Source organism: Zalophus californianus, chromosome 13, assembly GCF_009762305.2.
Source record: "Zalophus californianus isolate mZalCal1 chromosome 13, mZalCal1.pri.v2, whole genome shotgun sequence".
NCBI classification, from domain to species: domain Eukaryota; kingdom Metazoa; phylum Chordata; class Mammalia; order Carnivora; family Otariidae; genus Zalophus; species Zalophus californianus.
This window is the reverse complement of record NC_045607.1, coordinates 94495340-94514655: the sequence shown is the minus strand read 5'-3', so window position 1 is coordinate 94514655 and position 19316 is coordinate 94495340. Positions and strand designations below refer to the sequence as shown.

General features: G+C 61.1%; 1 protein-coding gene across 13 annotated transcripts in view; it reads left to right on the top strand.

Annotated features, from left to right (window-relative positions):
- Positions 1-19316, top strand: part of WNK2 (WNK lysine deficient protein kinase 2) — a 133286-nt gene that overhangs the window by 26671 nt on the left and 87299 nt on the right. For all 13 annotated transcript variants that reach the window (XM_027615283.2, XM_027615281.2, XM_027615274.2 and 10 more), the window contains exons 3-7: positions 7624-7796; positions 7981-8201; positions 11558-11715; positions 13921-14009; positions 15807-16026. In XM_027615283.2, the coding sequence (XP_027471084.2) occupies positions 7624-7796; positions 7981-8201; positions 11558-11715; positions 13921-14009; positions 15807-16026 (861 nt within the window). The remainder of the gene's footprint in view (positions 1-7623; positions 7797-7980; positions 8202-11557; positions 11716-13920; positions 14010-15806; positions 16027-19316) is intronic.

The following is a 19316-nucleotide window of genomic DNA, read 5'->3' as shown; positions in this document are numbered from 1 at the left end:
GGTTCTGGGGCTTCTTTGGGTTGGAGGTATGCAGGAGATAGGGGTCTGCTTTCTGGGGAGAGTCCACAGCATTCATCAGGTTGTTGCAAGGACCTTAATGCGTCACTGCTACCCTCATGTCCCCCAGCCGTAGGACCCTGTGCAGGGGGAGGGACAGCCATGAGGCAAAAGAGAGGTCACTCCGGACGGGCTCTGCCCCAGCTGGCCCTGAGGCGGGGTGGAGTCGAGTGTCCTGCCCCCTCCCCCCATCCCTGCATGTCCTTGGTGGAGGTGTTCATCTCGGCCGACTGTGACCATGGTGTGTCCACATCTGTCTTGAGGCGTCCCTGCGGGGAAGCAGCCGGGGGTGGGGCTGGCCCTTCCTAGAAACCAGACGTGCTGTGTGGTCAGTGCAGGGCCCGGCTGCTGCTGGGCCTCGGGTCGCCTCTGCCCAGGGCTGGTGCTCCCCGTCGGGCAGGAGCCCGGGAAGGCGTGGCTGGCAGGTTTCTCTGGCTGCTGTGCATACCGTGATGGCCGCCTCTCTGGCCCAGGGTCCCGGGGTGAGGGCAGATGTTCCCCTGGGAAAGCAAAGCCCCTCTTGGCAGCTGCAGTCCACTGACCCGGCCTCGCCATCTCCTTCATCCCACTGCCCTGCTGGCTGCATCCCCTGTTCTCCCTTGTCCACCTGCTTCCAGGAGAGCATGGACCCCCAGGAGATCTCTGTCCTGCCCTGCTGGATGGGGGGGACAGGGTGCCGCAGGGCCGCAGCGAGGTGTCAAGACCCCGTGGCCGGCCAGGAAGGGCCAGCTGGACCGCGGAGGGCTGACTGACTGCTCAGGCTCCAGAGGAAGTGCGTCTTGGCCGCATCCGTCTGCTGGGGCCCGGGACTGTCTGTGGTCTGACCGGCCTGAGGGCCTGGGAGAGGTTTGGCTGGGTGGAGGACCGGGGGTGGGCACCACGGGCAGGCCCTGGGCATGCTGTTCCCCATGGACACTGGTGCCTGAGCAGGCCTTGCCTCCCCTCACCCCCTGCTCCCCCGCTGTCTGTGCTCTGTGAGGAGGGTGCTGGGGGTCCCCAGCCTGCTCATGACCCAGAGGCCTTCGCCCCAGGGGTGCCCAGCACAGGGCGCCCATTCCTGGAACTGACCCACTCGCTCTCACCAGGGACAGGGGCTGCCTGCCTGATGGTGGGCGGGGGTGGCACCGTCAGGGCTGGTCCAGCCCAGGGTGGAAAGTGACATTAGGCCCTGGTGAGGATCCAGGGGTGGGGCCACCGTGGACGGGGTGACACAGCCCACGGTGTGTCTGTGGAATGGGTGGAGGCTCTCGTGGGGCTGCCAGCTGGCCCGGCAGGACTGCCCTGTGACTGGCTCCCCTCCCCCTCTGTGGCCGACCTGAGCCTGATACCAGCCTGGCCTCGATCTAGCCACAATCAGGGTTTCCCCTGGCTGATGGCTGGTGACGGGACAGGGCTCCCCCGGCTCGTAGGAAGTGTGTTCATTCACCCTGCTGTCTGTCGTGCGGTTAGCTGGGCACCGGGGTCCTGTAGGGTAACTCAGTCCAGAAGCAGGACGCGTGGCCCTCAGAGCCTGCGACCACGGGAAACGGAGAACCTGAAATTCCGGGCTGCACCATTATAGGGAGGCAACGTGCGGTCGGTCATCAGGAAGACTTTCCAGAAAGCTGTGGCACCTCAGGTCTGCGGGGGTGAAGCGTGAACCCGCACTGCGGCTAGAGGTGCTTCTCTCCACGTATTTGCAAAAGGGCCGCGGAGCTGTTTCAAAATGTTCACAAAATGCTGGCAGGGACAGCCTTTATGCTACCTGAGCTTGTGGGGATGGTTTGGATCCCTGCCGCACTGAGGGCTCCCCGTTTTACTCAGCCCTGCGGGAGTAGGGGGGGGCGCCTGGCCGGTTGGGACACACCCTCCTCGGGGTCCGGGACAGAGATGACCCTGCGCGGGGGCCCCTCCCGCTGCGTCTGGGCGTCCTCCCACGGGTGGTGGCCGCAGGAGAGGCCTCATGTTAATGGTGGTGCCTTCATTGTACCGGGAAGTGGGAGAAACCTACAGACTTCATTGTTTAAGGTGAGGTCGAGGAGGGCACTTGTGTTTAGAAAAGCGAGTTTATTTTTAAAACCTCCGCCAACAGGAGCGGGAGCAGGTCACAACGGGAAGAGTGTACGTGGTGGGGGGAGCTCAGCCCCAGAAGGGTCAGGATGGACCCCCGAGCTGTCAGTCTCTGCTCCCCTTGGGGCAGGGCCCAGGGCCTGCTGTGATCCCGGCGGGTCCTGGTGGCCTCTGGCCTTGTGCTGACCGAAACCGCAGTGGCTGCCTTCTCCCCAGACCACAGGAGTTTTCCCCTGGCCCCTGGGGGTGTTGGCCAACGCCGCCCACCTGTCCCTTCACCCTAGTTTTCAGACGGTGTGACTGTGTGTTTGTACACCCCCCCCCCCCCCAGTCCTTCCTGCATACCCAGAGCCTCAGTGACTATCTGGTGACCGAGTGAGGCAGATGCCCGTGCTCTCTCCATGCGGTCACCACCCCAGGGACGTCCCAGACCCCGCACCACCTCCGCGCTTTGGCTGAAGAACGCAGCAGCCCGGGGAGCCTGCAGCACGGTCCCCAGGCCTGGGAGGGGCCCTCGCACGGCGGCGGGGGGGGGGGGGTGGCTAGGGATTACAGAGACCCTCATCTTTTTTTTTTTTAAACTTTTTATTTATTTATTTATTCATGAGAGACAGAGAGAGAGAGAGAGAGGCAGAGGGAGAAGCAGGCTCCCAAGGGGCAGGGAGCCCGATGCGGGACTCGATCCCAGGACCCTGGGATCATGACCTGAGCCGAAGGCAGACGCTTAACCATCTGAGCCACCCAGGCGCCCAACAGAGACCCTCATCTTGCGTGAGCCGTCCCTGGAGCCCCCATCCTGGGCCGATTCCCTGACTTGGGACAGTTCTCAACAGAGATCCTCAGGCTTTCTTTTGATTTACGATCAGACAGGCTGGAGAGAGGGTGCGTGCCAGCTCGTCACCCCAGGAGTCCGGCTTTGCTGAGTCTGGGCACTGTCCTTCTAGCTGCTCACGCCCCTCTCTGTGCTCTGTGTGTGGACCCCGCCTTCGCCTACCTGGGCTTGGGGGGCCGGGCAGCTCTGCTCCTCACGGGGTTGGTTGGGCTTTGCCTGGCTGAGGAGAGGGCTGCAGAAGCCCCAGAGGCAGCCGGGGGGCCCCCTGGGTCAAAGGACTTCACCTGTCGCCTCTGTTTGGGCAGAGCTGCTGGACCGCGGGGTTGTGTGGGAGAGGCTCGTCGGACCCAGGGCTGTGACCACTGGGCTGCGTGCCCCTGCTCGGCGGGTGCTGCCCCTGACCGGCTAGGCCCTTTTCCTATAGGAGATGAGACAGCATTACCCCAGAAGGTTTTTATCCTCTATCTGATTGGCTCCCACTATCTTTGGGGCACCTGGTGGGTGGGACCTCTCCTCTGTGTCTGGTGGGGTGACCTGCCCAGCCAGACCCCACCCCATGCAGGAACAGCCTGACCCTGGCAGGACTGGGGCTATTCCCTCCTGCCCTGGCTCATGACCTCGAGGCGTCCCAGCGCATCAGTTTGGACTTCATCCCACAGAGTGGTACTCCCGCTGTGGCGTTGCTGAACTGATGGGGCTGACCAGCCATCAGCACACAGTGACCAGGACCGGGGCCAGCTCTGTGAGGGGCACTAGGCAGCGCTCTGAGGACACGCCAGCTGACCTTTTAAATTATCAAGCAATGTGTCATGTAGTTAAAAATAGCCAGGTGGCGTAGAGTATAAATGAGGACTGCCGCCTCCCGCCTCCCACGTCCAGGCCCAGCCCAACCCGAGAGGCACCGTCCTGGAAGTCTGACCACGTTCCCGCTGAGTCTTGGACGCATCCCCTTTGGCATCTGCAGGGCCCCCTCCTCTCCCTCTGGGGGCTTGGGGCTTGTTAGTTAGGACGTTTATGACACACACTTCTCTCTGAAAGTCCATGAAGTCTCTCTCTTCTGCTGAGTGATGCCGAAATGCAGCATGGAAAGTATTCTGCGTTTCCTCCAGATGGTGGTTGGTTGGAAGGGAGTCTGTGATGCTCGATGCAGAAGCCTGTGGGGGTGGGGAGCACCCCGGCGCCCGGCCCTCCTCCCCCACATGGCTAGGCCTGGTGGCCAGCTTTGCCGCACCCCCTTCCGCTGGGTTGTGTTGGGATTTGTGGGCACGCTTGCAGTGATGCCTGGACCAGGGGTGCCAGAAGGAAGCTTTGGTTGTCCCGTGGGAGAGAATATGTCGCGGGCTACATGGTTTGATGTCCGTTTGGCTGGGTGCTCCTTAGGTGGGACTTGCCCTCTGTCCCCGGGCGTCTGCATTTCGCTGGGAGGGCCTGGCCTGGCTGCCACACACCCTCACTGGAGCGGAGCGGAGAGGCTCACCGTCGGCTCACCGTCCAGCTCGGGAGATGCTGTTCTGCTGTCTCCTCCTCCCTGGTGCCGGCTCCCGCTGTTGCTGCTTTGTTCACATCTCTTCTGTTCCTCTGAGTCGGTTATTGGATGTTTTCACTTTAATTTTTGATAATTAAAAAACTGAGCTATTACTTACACGTGAGATTCAGATCCTAAGTGTCCGAGTGGATGAGCTGTGCACACTTGTGTGACCCGCATCCTCTGTGAGGACGTACAGGTTCTCGCTGCCCACCGCCCCTGCCACTGCTCCCAGCTCCTGCATCCGCCTGCCCCCGCCCAGTCCAGCCCCAGAGGTGAGCCTCCTCGGCCTCAGCCGCGTGTCAGCTCTGCTTTTCCAGGAGTTTGGTGCCGTTCTTAATGTAGGAAAGATGTTATTAGGGTTTGAAGCCAATGGCCAAGAAAGAATACTTGAGACATCTTTGGTGCAAAAAGGTGGTTTTATTAAAGCACAGGGGACACAGGACCCGGGGCGGGGGGGGGGGGGGGGGGGCAGAAAGAACTGCACTGGGGTCAGGAGGAGTGGCCCATTACGTACTTTCAAGTTGGGAGGGGGTTAGGATAGGGTAAGTCTCTAAGGAATTTTGGAAGTGAGGTTTCCAGGACCTTGAGGGGGCTAGCTATTGTTGGGAAAAGGTCATTTATTACCATCTAGTAACACCTGAGTCATGAGACCCTTCAGATAGATGTATATCAGTGGGCCATATGCTTGGGGCATGATTGCCAACAGGTATCTTGGGGAAGGAAGGAAGTTTCCAAAGGAATTTTTATACATTAAAGTAGACTTACAGGGTCCTGGGGGAGGGGGTGGCTCAGGCTAGGATTGCCTTTTGCCCTTAGCAAAGTATTAATATTGAGGCAGTTGAGTCCCTAGAGGAAGGTCACTCTGCCTGTTTCAAGGACTTGTCAGTGGGCTGTAGGGAGTAAGGAAATTTAATAATTTCTCTTTTGCCTTTGTTCTCACATGATTCTGAGTGGAGCTGCTCTGAACCCGTGTGCTGTCTTGCATGGGTACGGAGGGCAGAGGCTGGGCCTGGAGCAGGTGTGGACCCCGCTGGTGCCCCCTTGCATGTCCAGCAGCCATGTGTTTGGAGCCCTGGCTGCTCCCGGCCACCCAGTGGTTGGAACCAGCCTCCTTTTACTTTGACCTGCTGCTGGGCATGAGGTGGCATCTCCAGGCTGGAATTGGCATTTTCTTAGTGACTCAGGATGGCGAGCACCTTGTCACGTGCTTGTTGGCCGTTTCTCCATCTTAACCTGTTCACGCCTTTTTTTTATTATGGAATTGTAGTTCTGATTACTGTTTCTCCAGTCTGTGGCTTGACTTTTTTTTTTTTAAAGATTTTATTTATCCATTTGACAGAGAGAGTCACAGTGAGAGAGGGAACACAAGCAGGGGGAGTGGGAGAGGGAGAAGCAGGCTTCCCGCCGAGCAGGGAGCCCGATGCGGGGCTCGATCCCAGGACCCTGGGATCATGACCTGAGCCGAAGGCAGACGCTTAACGACTGAGCCACCCAGGCTCCCCTGTGGCTTGACTTTTCTTAAATAAGCCATAATTTTTGTTGAGTGGAGCATGTTTCCATGTCGGTGTCTGGATCAAATGTTGATGTTTTTGTACCTAATGTTTCACTCAGTTACAGAATATCTTGTTTTAAAACTGGAGCCTTAATTTGCAAGAACACTTTTTTTTTTTAAAGATTTTATTTATTTGACAGAGAGAGACACAGCCAGAGAGGAAACACAAGCAGGGGGAGTGGGAGAGGGAGAAGCAGGCTTCCCGCTGAGCAGGGAGCCCGAAGCGGGGCTTGATCCCAGGACCCTGGGATCATGACCTGAGCCGAAGGCAGACGCTTAACGATTGAGCCACCCAGGGGCCCCCCAAGAGCACTTTCTTGATTGTTCCTCTTTTTTAAAAAAAGATTTTGTTTATTTATTTAGAGCACAAACGGGGGGAGGGGCAGGGGAGAGAATCTCCAGCAGACTCCCCACCAAGCGCAGAGCCTGACATTCTCACAACCCTGAGATCATGACCTGAGCCGAAATCAAGAGTCGGACGCTCAGCCGACTGAACCACCCAGGTACCCCTTGATTGTTCCTTTTTAAGTAGTCTTGCTCTTACTTAATGTGTGTCAGCCTCCTCGATTCCCGTGAGCCCATGAACTAGATTTTTTGAAGTTACCTCTGTCCCTGAATTCTGTGTTTTTCTGGGGTCAGCCGTGCGACGGTTTTCCTGGTATCTCCTTGCTCTGCCAGGCCCCACTCGCGCAGCAAGAGGCTGATGAGGGTTTGTGGGGGCAGGGCTGGTGGGAGGCGCAGGTGTGGGGAGACGGCCACCCTGGGTCCTGCAGAGGTGCGGCTCCCTGTGGGACGAGGCTGGAAACGACAGAGCTCTGGGGTGGTTCTGAGTGCTCTGTGTTGAGAGCCAACTGGAGGGTGTCTGGGAGGGCCATGCAGGCTGCAGGTGCGGCCCAACCGGTAAGGCTGGGTGGTGGCAGGTGGGAGCAGGGTGTGCAGGGAGGGCGCTGAGGGTGGGGTTCGAGTATGGGGAGGGTGTTGGTGGTCTTCCTTGTGGAGTGTGGCTGGAGCCTCGTGTGGGCGGCCCCCCACAGGGACTCTCAGCACCCAGATGGTGGTGGTGCCATGTCCTGTGTGAACTTCCGGTTGGGGTCAGCTGCAGACCCAGGAGGCATGTCTGCCGTGCTCTCCAGCACCGCAGGGCCCGGCGGGGACCCTGCTCTCCCGTCGGGTTCCCTGGTTTTCTGGTTCCCATCTGCTCTGGTCGTGAGCGTGTCCTCGGAGTTGCGTGTAAACTGGAATTGAACCAATGTCTTTCTTGTTGATAGCACTCAAAGCGGGTGTTGAGGACGTGAGGCCTTGGAGGTGTTTTTTCGGGGAGAGTGTTTGAGTGCTGCCGTGTGGGTTTTCAGCTGTCTCTGGCTCCCAGAGATCTTTCTGCTGAGGTCCCGGTGCAGGGGCTCATCCAGGGCCACGGGGCTGTGGGGTCGGGTGTGGGAGGACACCACAGAGGGACTGGGCCGAACCCCTTGCGGCCCCGGACGCCCGGTCCTCTCCCTCTGCCGTGTCCTTACACATGGAGCCGCAGGGGTGGCCGGTGGGTTCCCGCCTGGGCTCCCTGGCTCTGTGGAGGGCGTCTGCCCCTCAGCCTGTGTCTTTCTCCAGGACCGGAAGCTCACCAAGCTGGAGAGGCAGCGGTTCAAGGAGGAGGCCGAGATGCTCAAGGGCCTGCAGCACCCCAACATTGTGCGGTTCTATGACTTCTGGGAGTCCAGCGCCAGGGGCAAGAGGTGCATCGTGCTGGTGACCGAGCTGATGACCTCGGGGACACTGAAGACGTGAGCACGCCCCCGCCTGCTGGCTGGACCCTGGGGCGGGCCGGGTCCAGGTGCAGGGGTCGCGGAGGCAGGGACGCCGGGCCTCCCGTCTGCCAGGGCCTGTCTCAGGAGTGTCTCTATCTGGGTGGTGACTCCACGGCCCCCCAGTAGCGGGAGCCACTGGTGAGCCGCGCCCCACCCGCAGGTACCTGAAGCGGTTCAAGGTGATGAAGCCCAAGGTGCTCCGCAGCTGGTGCCGGCAGATCCTGAAGGGGTTGCTCTTCCTGCACACCAGGACGCCCCCCATCATCCACCGGGACCTCAAGTGCGACAACATCTTCATCACAGGGCCCACCGGCTCCGTGAAGATCGGCGACTTGGGCCTGGCCACTCTCAAGAGAGCGTCCTTTGCCAAGAGTGTGATCGGTAAGCCCTTGCCCCGGGGCCCCGCCTGGGGGTCCCTTGCTGTGTGGGTCGGGGGGTGAGGCTGCTGGGGCCCGCGGGTGGTGGACACTCAGCGGGAAGGAGGCCTCGATGACAGAGGGACTCGGGGTTTGTGGCCAGTGAGTCTGGAGCAGGCAGAGAGGCGAGTGCTCCAGGCCCTGAGGCCCACCGCAGGGAGTCCCTGGGGGCTGTGAGGCCCAGAGCCAGCATGGGGATTTGGTGTGGGTGCTGGTTTGCTAACCTTGTCTTCCTGTGTTTCTTGTCCTCTTCCGAGAGGGCCCCGTGGCCTTTCTGGGTGAGGCCCCCGTCCTCAACTCCACGCAGGAACTGGGGCTGCACTGGGGTCCCAGCACATGGCAGGCGCTGGGCAGGGCCTCTCCGGGGCTTTGCAGAGAGAGCGCTTGCAAGGGCTTTGGGGCGGCTGTTGATGGGGTTCGAGACGTCTGGGGAGTGCCAGCCTGCTGCAGGGCCAGCCCGCTCCAAGGTGTAACTCCAGAAATCCTGATCGGATCAGCGGGGGTCGGGTGAGACCTGGAGAGGCTCCCGTGCCCATTGAAGCCCTGTGTGGGGACACAAGCAGGATGAGAGGGTGATGTCAGGGTTTTGCAAGCCCATGGTTTTGATGCACATTTGGGGACAGAACTTGTGGCAGATGAAACCGCTGGGAATCTGGAAACTTCTCTGGCGGGGTTAGTGGGTTTGGAATGTGACATCTGGGGCAGGGTGGCTGTCAGGGCTGCCCTGTGGACAGGGGCCTCTGGTAGCTCTGGGGAGTTGAGTGGTGGGGCGGTGGCCGACGTAGGCCTCGGTTTCTCTCTCCGTGAAATGGGCAGGGGCCTGGCTGGAGGGAGCACATCTCTGATCACCTGGCAATTTCCGAGCAGGATTCATAGGTCTGACCTTGGGGGTGGGGTACCTGCTGAAGCTCCCTGGGCTTTCTCTGGCTGGTGGCTCTGTCCCTCTTGGACGTGGGGTGTCAGGGTACTGGACACAGGCTGGGTGGTCTGATGGAGTGATGTGAAGGCTGGGCGTTTCCAGCAGGTGCATCAGCCTCAAGCCCAGCACAGGGGGCCCAGGTCTGTGGGGTCCCTGGTCACTTCAGCTTTTGCTCAGCTGGGGGAAGCTCCAAACTCATGGAGAATGAGAGGCGATTAACACATTTTCCTGGGCCCTGGGCAGCAAAGGGCCAGCAGCTGGGTGGGGGACCTTCGGTCAGGTGGGGGGAGGGTCCCCCAAGCCTGTGAGTCAGGCTCCCTGCTCTGTGCTGTGTCCAGGGTACCTTCAGGGACAGTTGATGCTGAGGATCCACTTCTGGGCAAAGCTGTTGGGGGTTTGTGCCTGTGTTTGGGTTTGTACTTCAGATGCGGCCCATGTTGGACGTTGGACGTTGGACGTTGGGTGGCGGTGTCTGAGGACCTCTCCACCTGCTTTGGGGGAGCCCTGTGGCACCAGGCCTGGGGTCTCTGTGTCGGCTGATGGGAAGGAGGGGGATGGATTGGGTGAGAAGGTGTCCTCATCATAAGCCCTGTGGCCACAGCCCCTTGATGCCGTGTGCACACACAGCTGGGGGTCATAGGCCCTTGTGGGGTTCGTCCCCGAGAGCCACCTGCCTCTGATGGTGTCCCCACGCTCTCCCTGTGTCTGCGTTGGCCAGGTCCTCAGCTGGTGCCGCCTGCAGGCGTTCACAGCCATGGTGGCCGGGACACCTGCAATGTGGGGCCGGGGGGCCAGGGAGGTGCCCCGGGCACACACGTGTGTGGGTGTGTGAGCACACACATGTTCTTTTTAACACTCAGATTTAAGTGGATGCAGAGTGAGTAAAGAGAAAAAAGTTTTGTGTCCGTGGCCCAAGTGCATGTGGGCATCCCCAGCCCTGCTCGGAGCTGGCCCCCACCCCTGCACCCCCACCTCCTGTGCCCCGTCCCCGAAAGGCAGGCTCTGGGGGGCTTTGGAGCAGCTCAGCCGGCCTCCCTCCTCCCCTGTGGATGCCCACAGCCAAGTGCAAATCATTGCCAGCAGTCATGTGGTTCAGAACCCCAAAAAGATGGAGATATTCCCAGTGCAAGGTCCCTCAGACTCCTGCTTTCTCCTCCACCCTGTTCCTGTTATTTCTGATTTGGAATCTCCTGGAATTTTTTTTTTTTTTTTTTTTAAGATTTTATTTGAGAGAGAGCGAACATGAGCCGGGGGCAAAGGCAGAGGGAGAAGCAGGCTTCCCTCTGAGCAGGGAGCCCGACGCGGGGCTCAGTCCGAGGACTCTGGGATCATGACCTGAGCCGAAGGCAGATGCTCAACGTACTGAGCCCCCCCAAGGCGCCCCCAGAATCTCCTAGAATTTTTTATACACACATGTAGACCTGAAGATAGGTTCTCGATTTTGCCATTTCTTACCCAAAATGTTTACTTTTTTCGTTAAACGTATAATAGCGGTTACATTGAAACTGTGGGTGCATGAGAACAAGTTGAAATGTCCTGTCACCTCTCTGCATCCCAGAGCCATGAAAACATTTGAACACATGCTTTTGAACACAGCCGGTGCTGTTCTGCATCTACTTTTTAAAGAAACGGGAAAGGGTTGAGGTGGAGGAAGCAGAGAAGGTGGAGACGTTCCCGATGTTTCCCTCTGCTTTGTGTTGGGCTGGACAGGCACTCGGTTGGACCTGTTTTAATAGGAGGATTTTGTGATTTTTAAAGCAGAAGCTTGTTACGGAAAAATAAAAATCCCCAGACCAGTGTAACTAAAGGAAAAATCAGCAGGAACCCCACCTCCCTGACGTGTCCTCCTGGGTCTGTGCTTGCTGTTTGTGGAGAGGTCATTGTGCACGAACAGCCGAATACTTTGTTTTACTCCATGTGTTAAACTCCGAGGAGGCGTCATTTTGGAACCGCCTGTGCCGGGAACACCTTGCGGGCACCTCGCCGGCACCTTCAGCAGAGATGCTCCTTTCTGTGCTGCCTGACACACTGCCATGTGGTGTCTGTCTGGGGACATCTGGGGCCTTTGTGGGATTTTGCGATTTAGGTTGCTCTGTGGGGACTGTGAGTGTCTGTCTGCCGCGGGCGGTTGGGCCTGTGGCCTGGAGGGGTATGCTTCTCGGTGTGTGGCGCCTCCCGTGTTCGGGGCACAGAGTGTGCCCTGGCTCTGGAGTAGCAGGCTTGGAGCTGTGGGGGCTCCTAGTGCCGTGAGCTGATGTGACCTAGAATCGGGAGGGTCCGGGGGGCGTTTTCGGGAACTGTCTGCAGAGCAGTCCTGTTAGAACTGCAGGTTCCGGGCCTGATGGGGAGGGGCTCCCCAGCCCAGTGACTGCTGACCCTGCTTCCGTTGCTCCCGGGCACAGGTACCCCTGAGTTCATGGCGCCTGAGATGTACGAGGAGCATTACGATGAGTCCGTGGACGTCTATGCCTTTGGGATGTGCATGCTGGAGATGGCTACCTCCGAGTACCCCTACTCCGAGTGCCAGAACGCTGCCCAGATCTACCGGAAGGTCACCTGTGTGAGTCCACTGGCCACCATGAGGGGCCGTGCTTGCTGAAACGCTCACAGCACCGTGTGAGGAAGGGAAGGATGCTGTCACAGAGGGGAAACTGAGGCTGTCTCACTCAGCGGGGTGGCTGCTCAGGTCTCTGAGCTGGTGGTGGACAGGCGTGGCTGTAGTGGTAGTGTGGGTGCGGTGGGCCTCGTGCACAACTCGAGGCCTCTCCAGGAGGCGCCCGGCTGCCTCTCCCCAGAGCCCCTCCTCTGGGCCGCTGGCTTTCCCGTGTCCTGGTGTGTGCCCACGCAGTTGTCTGCTTTAATCAAGTGGCTTCAGCTCTGCAAGCCGATCACCCTGTCCTCCCTCCACGGCTGTCCTGCCAGGTGAGGCCGTAGATTTCTGGGCACCAGGCCCCACAACCCCTGAGTCCTAGCTGCCTCGCCTCAGCCTGGTGCCCCCCTCGCTTCTGCAGATGCATGAAGAGCGTGGTTCTTGGCAGCCCGGGGCACCTTCCCTCGCCCCACCCTCCACCCTGCGCTCCCCCACAGGTCTTAGCTCATTTCTCTCCTTCAGTCTTAATTCAGTTATTTGAGCCCCTCCTGTGTGCTGCTGAGGGGGGAAGGCAGGGTTTTTGGTTGGTGCTTGTCAGAGACAGAGGGAGGCGTGCAGTTCCCCGCTAATGCAGGAGAGGGTGGGCTTGTTGGCTGTGGGCAGTGGCCCTCCATGGGGCAGGGGTCCCCTGAGGCTAGGGCCTCACTCCCAGGCCTTGGAGGGGTGCGGGCGAGAAGCACGCCAGCCCTACTTCTTGGGTGCCCACGTGGACGGGGCTGTGGTCCGTCCACTGGGCTGGGGAGACAGGACTGATTCCCACTGGGGTGTTCCTCAGCCACCCTGGATCCCTCGTTGAGGCCCCAGGAAGCAGGGCTCCTGTGTGGACCCATGTCAGCGTGGGCAAAGCAAGGTCAGGACCCACCCTTGCTCCCCGAGGAAACCGGCCGGGAGGGGTGTTCCCTGACGGCTGGTATGGTTTGCAGCAACGCCCTGTGGGCCCACCGGCCCCTCGCGGCACACACACCCACACTGGTCCAGTCCCGGCGTCCGCCCTGAGCCCCGGTCCTGCAAGGATTTGGTGTCCCCGCTTCCAGCACCCCGACTCCATGCTTCTGAGTCTGGGGACACGAGCCCCTTCAAAACAGTGCCTGTTCCTTTTGCACGTTCTTCTCCTGTTCTGGGGGCCTCAGCCCTTCAGAGGTGTGTGTGGCCCACACTTAGCTGCCCTTAGAGTTTCTCAGGCTGCCTGCCTCCCGCTGGGACTCTGGCCCTTCCTCCTGTGTAATTAAACCTCTTTTTCTGTTGGCTTCAGTGGTATGGCCTGGGGTTCTCATCTCCGAGGGGAGCCCCTTGGCCCGTGCCTGGAGCCCAGTGCCCCAGAGTCTGTTGCTGCAGACTCTGCTGCGCGCGTACAACACGACCCCCACTGGTAATGGGCCTGGGGCACAGCACCCTGCCTGGCGGCAGGAGCCCCTGGGGGTCCTACACTCCTGGGTCCACCTCTGGGCTGGAGACTGCCCTGGACTCCCGCTCATGTTCTCTACATTAGAACAGCCAAGATGAGACTTTGAAGGCAGAGTCTTGCTGAAGAACGGGATAGTTGAGGTCCTCCATGTGTTTAAAATGGTTAAGAATCCGTTGTCCCTCCCCCAAGCCCCTGCCCCTGCTTCTCCCGAGTCCCCACTGTCTGCAGGGCTGTACCCCGGGGTTCTGCTCCCCTGTGTCATGGCCATCACTGGCCAAGCTGCGGCCAGCCCTGCCGGCACCCACTGGGTCTGTGGTCAGTGTGGATGCTCCCGAAACCACCCGGCTGTGAGACACCATGGCACAGACGCTTACAAAACCCTGGAGCCAGCAGGTCTTGGAAGGCAGCCCTGCCCATGGCCACAGTGGGGCAGAGTGTCTGGTGGCCTCGGCCAGCACCGGGCTCGGCACCCTCGCAGGAGGGTGTGGTGAGGAAGGTGGTCGCCCTGGCCACCTGCCGCGTCTGTGCTGGGTGTGGGAACGCTCCTCTTGGCGGGGGGACCCCACTGCTCCCAACAGCCCCTCCGCGCTCGGCATGAGCCGCGTCCCCAGCCATCTTGTGCCCCTCCTGCCTTCCCCCTGCCTGGCTAGTGCAGCTGAGCGGGAAACAGGTCCTGTCCTGACCCTGACTTTGCTCCTCTGGTCTCGCAGGGCATCAAGCCTGCCAGCTTTGAGAAAGTGCACGATCCCGAAATCAAGGAGATTATTGGGGAGTGCATCTGCAAAAACAAGGAGGAAAGGTGAGTCCGGTGGGGCGCTGGGTCTGGGTGTCGCTCACGCTGAGATCCCCGCACCTGCCCGTGCTCATGGCAGATGGGCTGCTTCAGGCCAGGGTCCCACCTCTGCTGCCCGGAGCACGCTCCCTGGTCTGGGGGCTGTCCCGGAGCTTCCCCGCTCTGCCAGGGGCTTCTCACCCACCCAGGCTGCAGCAGGGGCTCCCCCGTGCCCTCAGCCTGCCCCTCTTGTCGCCTCCAGACCGTGAGGCCCATGCACCCATGCTCAGCCCAAAGCCCCCAAGTCAGCCCTGGAGCTGCCCCTGCACCAGCCCCCACCTCGTCAGCTGGTCAGCCAGGAAGCCTCCCACCCCCTCTCGCCCGCCTCCCCCCTCCCCTCCTCCTGTCTCTTCCTCCTCCTCGCCTCCCCTCCCCCTCCTCCCTCCCCTCTCCCTCCCCTCCCCCCCTCCCTCCCCTCCTCCTTCCCCACCTCTTCCTCCCCTCCCTCCCCCTCCTCCCTCCCCTCCTCCTTCCCTGCCTCTTCCTCCCCTCCCTCCCCTCCTCCCTCCCCTCCTCCCTCCCCTCCTCCCTCCCCGCCTCTTCCTCCTCTCCCTCCCCTCCTCCCTCCCCTCCTCCCTCCCCTCCTCCTTCCCCGCCTCTTCCTCCCCTCCCTCCCCTCCTCCCTCCCCTCCTCCCTCCCCACCTCTTCCTCCCCTCCCTCCCCTCCTCCCTCCCCTCCTTCCTCCCCTCCTCCCTCCCCACCTCTCCCTCCCCTCCCTCCCCACCTCTTCCTCCCCTCCCTCCCCTCCCCTCCCCCTCCCTGTCCTTCCTCTTATTCCTCACTCCTTCACCCGCCCCCTCGCCCTCTCTCTCCCTTCCTCTCCTCCCACTTCATCTTCCCCTGCCCTTCCCTCATCTCATCCCCCGTCCCTCCCCTCCTCTCCCCCTACACCTCTTCCCTGCCCCATCGTGCACCCCCCGTGCACCCAGCACAGGGCCATTCTGTCCCTGTCCTCACCCTTGATCCGTGTTCTTGTCCATGGCCGTCGCCTCTCAAGCCGGCGCCCCCTTCTGATCCTTGGGCTCTCTCCCCTGGCCCCTGTGGGTTACCGTGTTCTGTTCTTTCAGAGAAAAGAACTGAGGAATCGTGAGGTAGAACTCCCGTCAGAGAAGTATAGAAACAACCATGTAGGGCTAAAGACCCCTCGGAGCAGACCCCACAAGACCACCTTCCAGACCAGGACCGGCAGGGGCCACGACCTCTGCTCCCCAGGGGCCCCCTCAGGCATGTGTCTGCTCGCCCTTTCCTGGGCGCTGAGCGTCCACAGGGCGTGGGCTCCCCCTGTCCACAGGACGCAGGAATCAGGGAGGGGCCGCCGGACAGACAGGACGCTGGGAGGAAGCTGGGCCCAGGACAGCACCCGGACCAAGCTCCTGTTTAGGGATGGGGCGTGGTTACTATGACAACACCCAGCAGCCAGGACGCCCAGCGCTCCGGGGCTCAGCCTCAGCTGTGACCCCTGGGAACTCGGCGCCTCCACAGGCCTGTCTGCAGGGTGCGGAGCCAGGTTTGGAAACTTCACTTCCCGGAGCCTCTTGCAATGCGGATGTTTCCTTTTTATAAGGAGAGAAAGAAGCAGCCTTTGGTGCCGTGCAGCAGGCGTCAGTCTCCCTTCACCCTGGGAGTGCACTGTTGTGTGCTGCCCTCGAGGACCGCGCTGCCCACTGCAGTAGTTGGAGGACCTTCTAGAGGGAGCTGGGCCCTCTGTCTGCGGCCTCGCCAGCAGCCATGCCCTCACCATCCCGTTGGCTGCCCCTTCTCAGGTACGAGATCAAGGACCTGCTCAGCCACGCCTTCTTCGCAGAGGACACGGGCGTGAGGGTGGAACTGGCAGAGGAAGACCACGGCAGGAAGTCTACCATCGCCCTGCGGCTCTGGGTTGAGGACCCCAAGAAACTGAAGGGCAAGCCCAAGGACAATGGGGCCATAGAGTTCACCTTTGACCTGGAGAAGGAAACGCCTGACGGTGTGGCGCAGGAGATGGTAACGGGGCACTTGCTTGTGGAGGGGGGTGGCGGGTAGTGGCGGAGGCGGGTGTGCCCGGAAAGCTGGGGTCTCCAAAGATTCATGGGTGTGGCCCCACGGCGAGTGGGCAGTCCTGGGCGCACGGACCCCACCCGTGGGGTGCTTGTGTCTATGAAGGACAGCGCAGGTGGGGCCCCTGCTGCACGGATGCACCTGCCCCGGGGCCGCGCGGTGAGGGGCCCCGAGGAGCGGGGCGCAGAGGGACTGGGGGCCTGGGTGTATGAGGAAGGGCCTGTGTTGGCCAGAGTCTGGCTGACCGTGTGAATGTGGGCCTTTGGTTTGATCTTTCACTTTGTTGCTGAGGGCACTGTGTCCAGGAGCAGGGGCGTAGGGTGTTCAGCATCTCGGAGGGAAAGGTGCACGTGAGGAAGGGGACACTGATTTTCGTGTAGAAAGCGAGCTCAAGTGAAACCACGTTTGCTGCAGGAGAGGCTGCGCCTTACCAAATGTAACACACCTCTCTTTTTTTTTTTTTAAGATTTTATTTATTTATTTGACAGAGAGACAGCGAGAGAGGGAACACAAGCAGGGGGAGTGGGAGAGGGAGAAGCAGGCTTCCCGCGGAGCAGGGAGCCCGATGCGGGGCTCGATCCCAGGACCCTGGGATCATGACCTGAGCCGAAGGCAGACGCTTAACGACTGAGCCACCCAGGCGCCCCTGTAGCACAGCTTTCAAAAACGGGTGCTTCACAGCTAGACCCCCTGGCCCTGGTGGGTTTCAAGGAGGAGGAGGTGGACTGTGGCCCTGGAGGGCGGGACAGGAGTCCACGCTGATCCTCAAGGCCCTGCTCAGATGAGGGAATGGCCAGCTGTGCCATGGCAGGTGTGGGCTGAAGGCCGAGGCCCGGCGCGGCGGGTGGACAGCAGCAGGTGAGGGTCCCAGGATCTTGCCGTGGGTGGTGCCTCAGGGCAGGGCTGGCAGGCTGAGTATCCTGCACGTGTGGTGAGCAGGACATCCACTGATGGCCAGGAGCCCAGGTCAGGACCACCCGCAGCTTCCCAGCTGCTGGTCACATCCCTGGGCCCAGACACGGGACAGCGCCACTCTACGTGGCTGGAACTCGGCATGTCACTTGCACATCCGAGAGGATGTTGAGCTGCTGGGTACGGAGCGGAAGCTGTGCTGTGATGAGCAGCACATCGGTCCTGGGATTCAGGGCTGCTGTTGGTCCTTGTGCTGCAGCAGGGTGGTCCTCTCCCACCTGCTGCCCAACTTAACGCACAAACATTCATGAGCCAGGGGACGTGCAGGCCGGCAGCCCGGGAGCGAGGGGTGAGTGCTGAGTCCTGGGGGACCCACGGGAATGGGGGACCGGGCCAGGAGCTAGCGCTGTCCCGTGGCAGGAGGAAGGGAGGTGGGTTCCCTGGGGGCAGCGGTGAGGACTGGGTGCATCAGGGCTGGCGAGGCCGGGCCAGTGTGGGCGCCTCGGGAAGCACAGGAGGCAAGCAGCTCCAGGTCTCCCGTGAGCACCGCGCCTGCTCCACACACCCAGGGAACCTTTCTGCCCAAGATGGGTTCCTGCAAGAGCCCAGCAGGGGTCAAGTGTCGCAGCAATGCATGGGGATGATGAGACCACGGCACAGATGGTTTCCTGTGCCTCATTTGGACCAGGCATCTCCTCCCGCTCTGGGTCCATTCTTGGTTCCGTTGACATGCTCTTCAGCTGTAGGATGCGATTGTGCCCCCCTGTGACCTGGGACCTGTTTTAGGACCAGCCATCCTCCTGAGTGAGCCCTCCCTTCTTTGTCCCCACGGCCTCCTCCACATCCCGGACCCCCCAGGTCCCGTGCCCACACCTGGGCCTGCCACCTCGCCCACCCTCAGCGTGGCCCCCCTGGCTCTTGGCTGGACTCAGCGGGCGGTGTCCATGAGTTCACATTGGAGACCCCTGGACCCAGTGCCTCCCCTTATCATCTTTAAAAGCACCTTCCCGTGAGGAGCGTCTTACAGGCCATGCAGCATCGGTGCCGACCATGCATTGCTGCGTTTGGTCGAAGAACAATGACAGAACGATGTGGACCCCCCTCCATTTGGGGACTAGGGTGAGCCAGTGATGAGCCGACAGTGGCCCCTTCCCACGGCGGGATTCGGCCCTGTGCGAGTGACCCCAATGGGCCTGGCCCCTGCTACCAGCTCCTGGTGAGGAGCCTCTCCTGTCGGCGGTCCCCGCTGCCCCGCCAGCCCGCCTGTAGCCCCAGATCCCGCCTTGGATCAGACCCTCCCTCTCCCGGGCTTCTCCAGGCCGCCTCTGGGCCAGGCACCCGACCGAGGAGCCCTCGTGGGGCAGCGTTTCAGGGCTCACTGCCCCTGGCCGCTCTGGGTCACTCACCAACACCTTTAATGGATCACACCTACTTCTTCCAAATGCAGGGCCCAGCACCAGCGAACCCCGACACCCATGTCATCACCTAAAACCACCTCCCAGCAGTTGGCTCATGGGCAGGTGCAGGGGACCCATCGCGTGCCCCAGGGGCTGAGAGAAGGGCGAGTTCTGTGGGGACCTGGGCTGGCTTTGACCTGGAAGTGACCTCGTGAGGACCCCGGGAGAGGGGCTCGCAGCTCAGCCCAGGGTCCCCATGTCGGCGCACCAGCCCCTCCTGCCTTCGAGGCCTCTGGGTCCGACGCTTCAGCATGGCGGAGAATGGGGCTAAGTTCTCCCTGTTTGGGAAAAAATAGAAGAAACACCTTGGAGAGGATCGCGGGGGGGGGGGCGGCGGGGTGTGTGACCGTGAGGACAGAGGCGGAAGGAAAACTGGGCCATGGGCAGAAAATAGCAGCAGCGGGCAGGCATGTCTGCGGGGTGCCTTCCTGTCAGCGGTCTCCGGTCGGGCCCGGTGGGCAGGCGGCACTGACCTCAGCCCCGGCCCCTGCCCGCGTCCTGGCCATGTGCCGCCGCTCACACCGCTGCTGCCCCTGCCCGCGTCCTGGCCGTGTGCCGCCGCTCACTCCGCTGCTGCCCCTGCCCGCGTCCTGGCCGTGTGCCGCCGCTCACTCCGCTGCTGCCCCTGCCCGAGGCAGGTGGGAGGCCGACTGCCGAGAGCTCTGCGGGATTTTAACACGGGTCTTTCTGTCCAGCGGGGTGGAGAGATTTTGAACTAATCAGTCAGGAGCTTATGGAAAAGTTGCAAATGTGCAACAAAGAACCGTTTGAGATGACATCCAGGCCGAGGCCCTGCCACCTCGAATGTGTCCGCATCTTTGCCCACAGACAGTAGCTTTCCTGCTCAGCTACCTCTGCGGTCAGAAC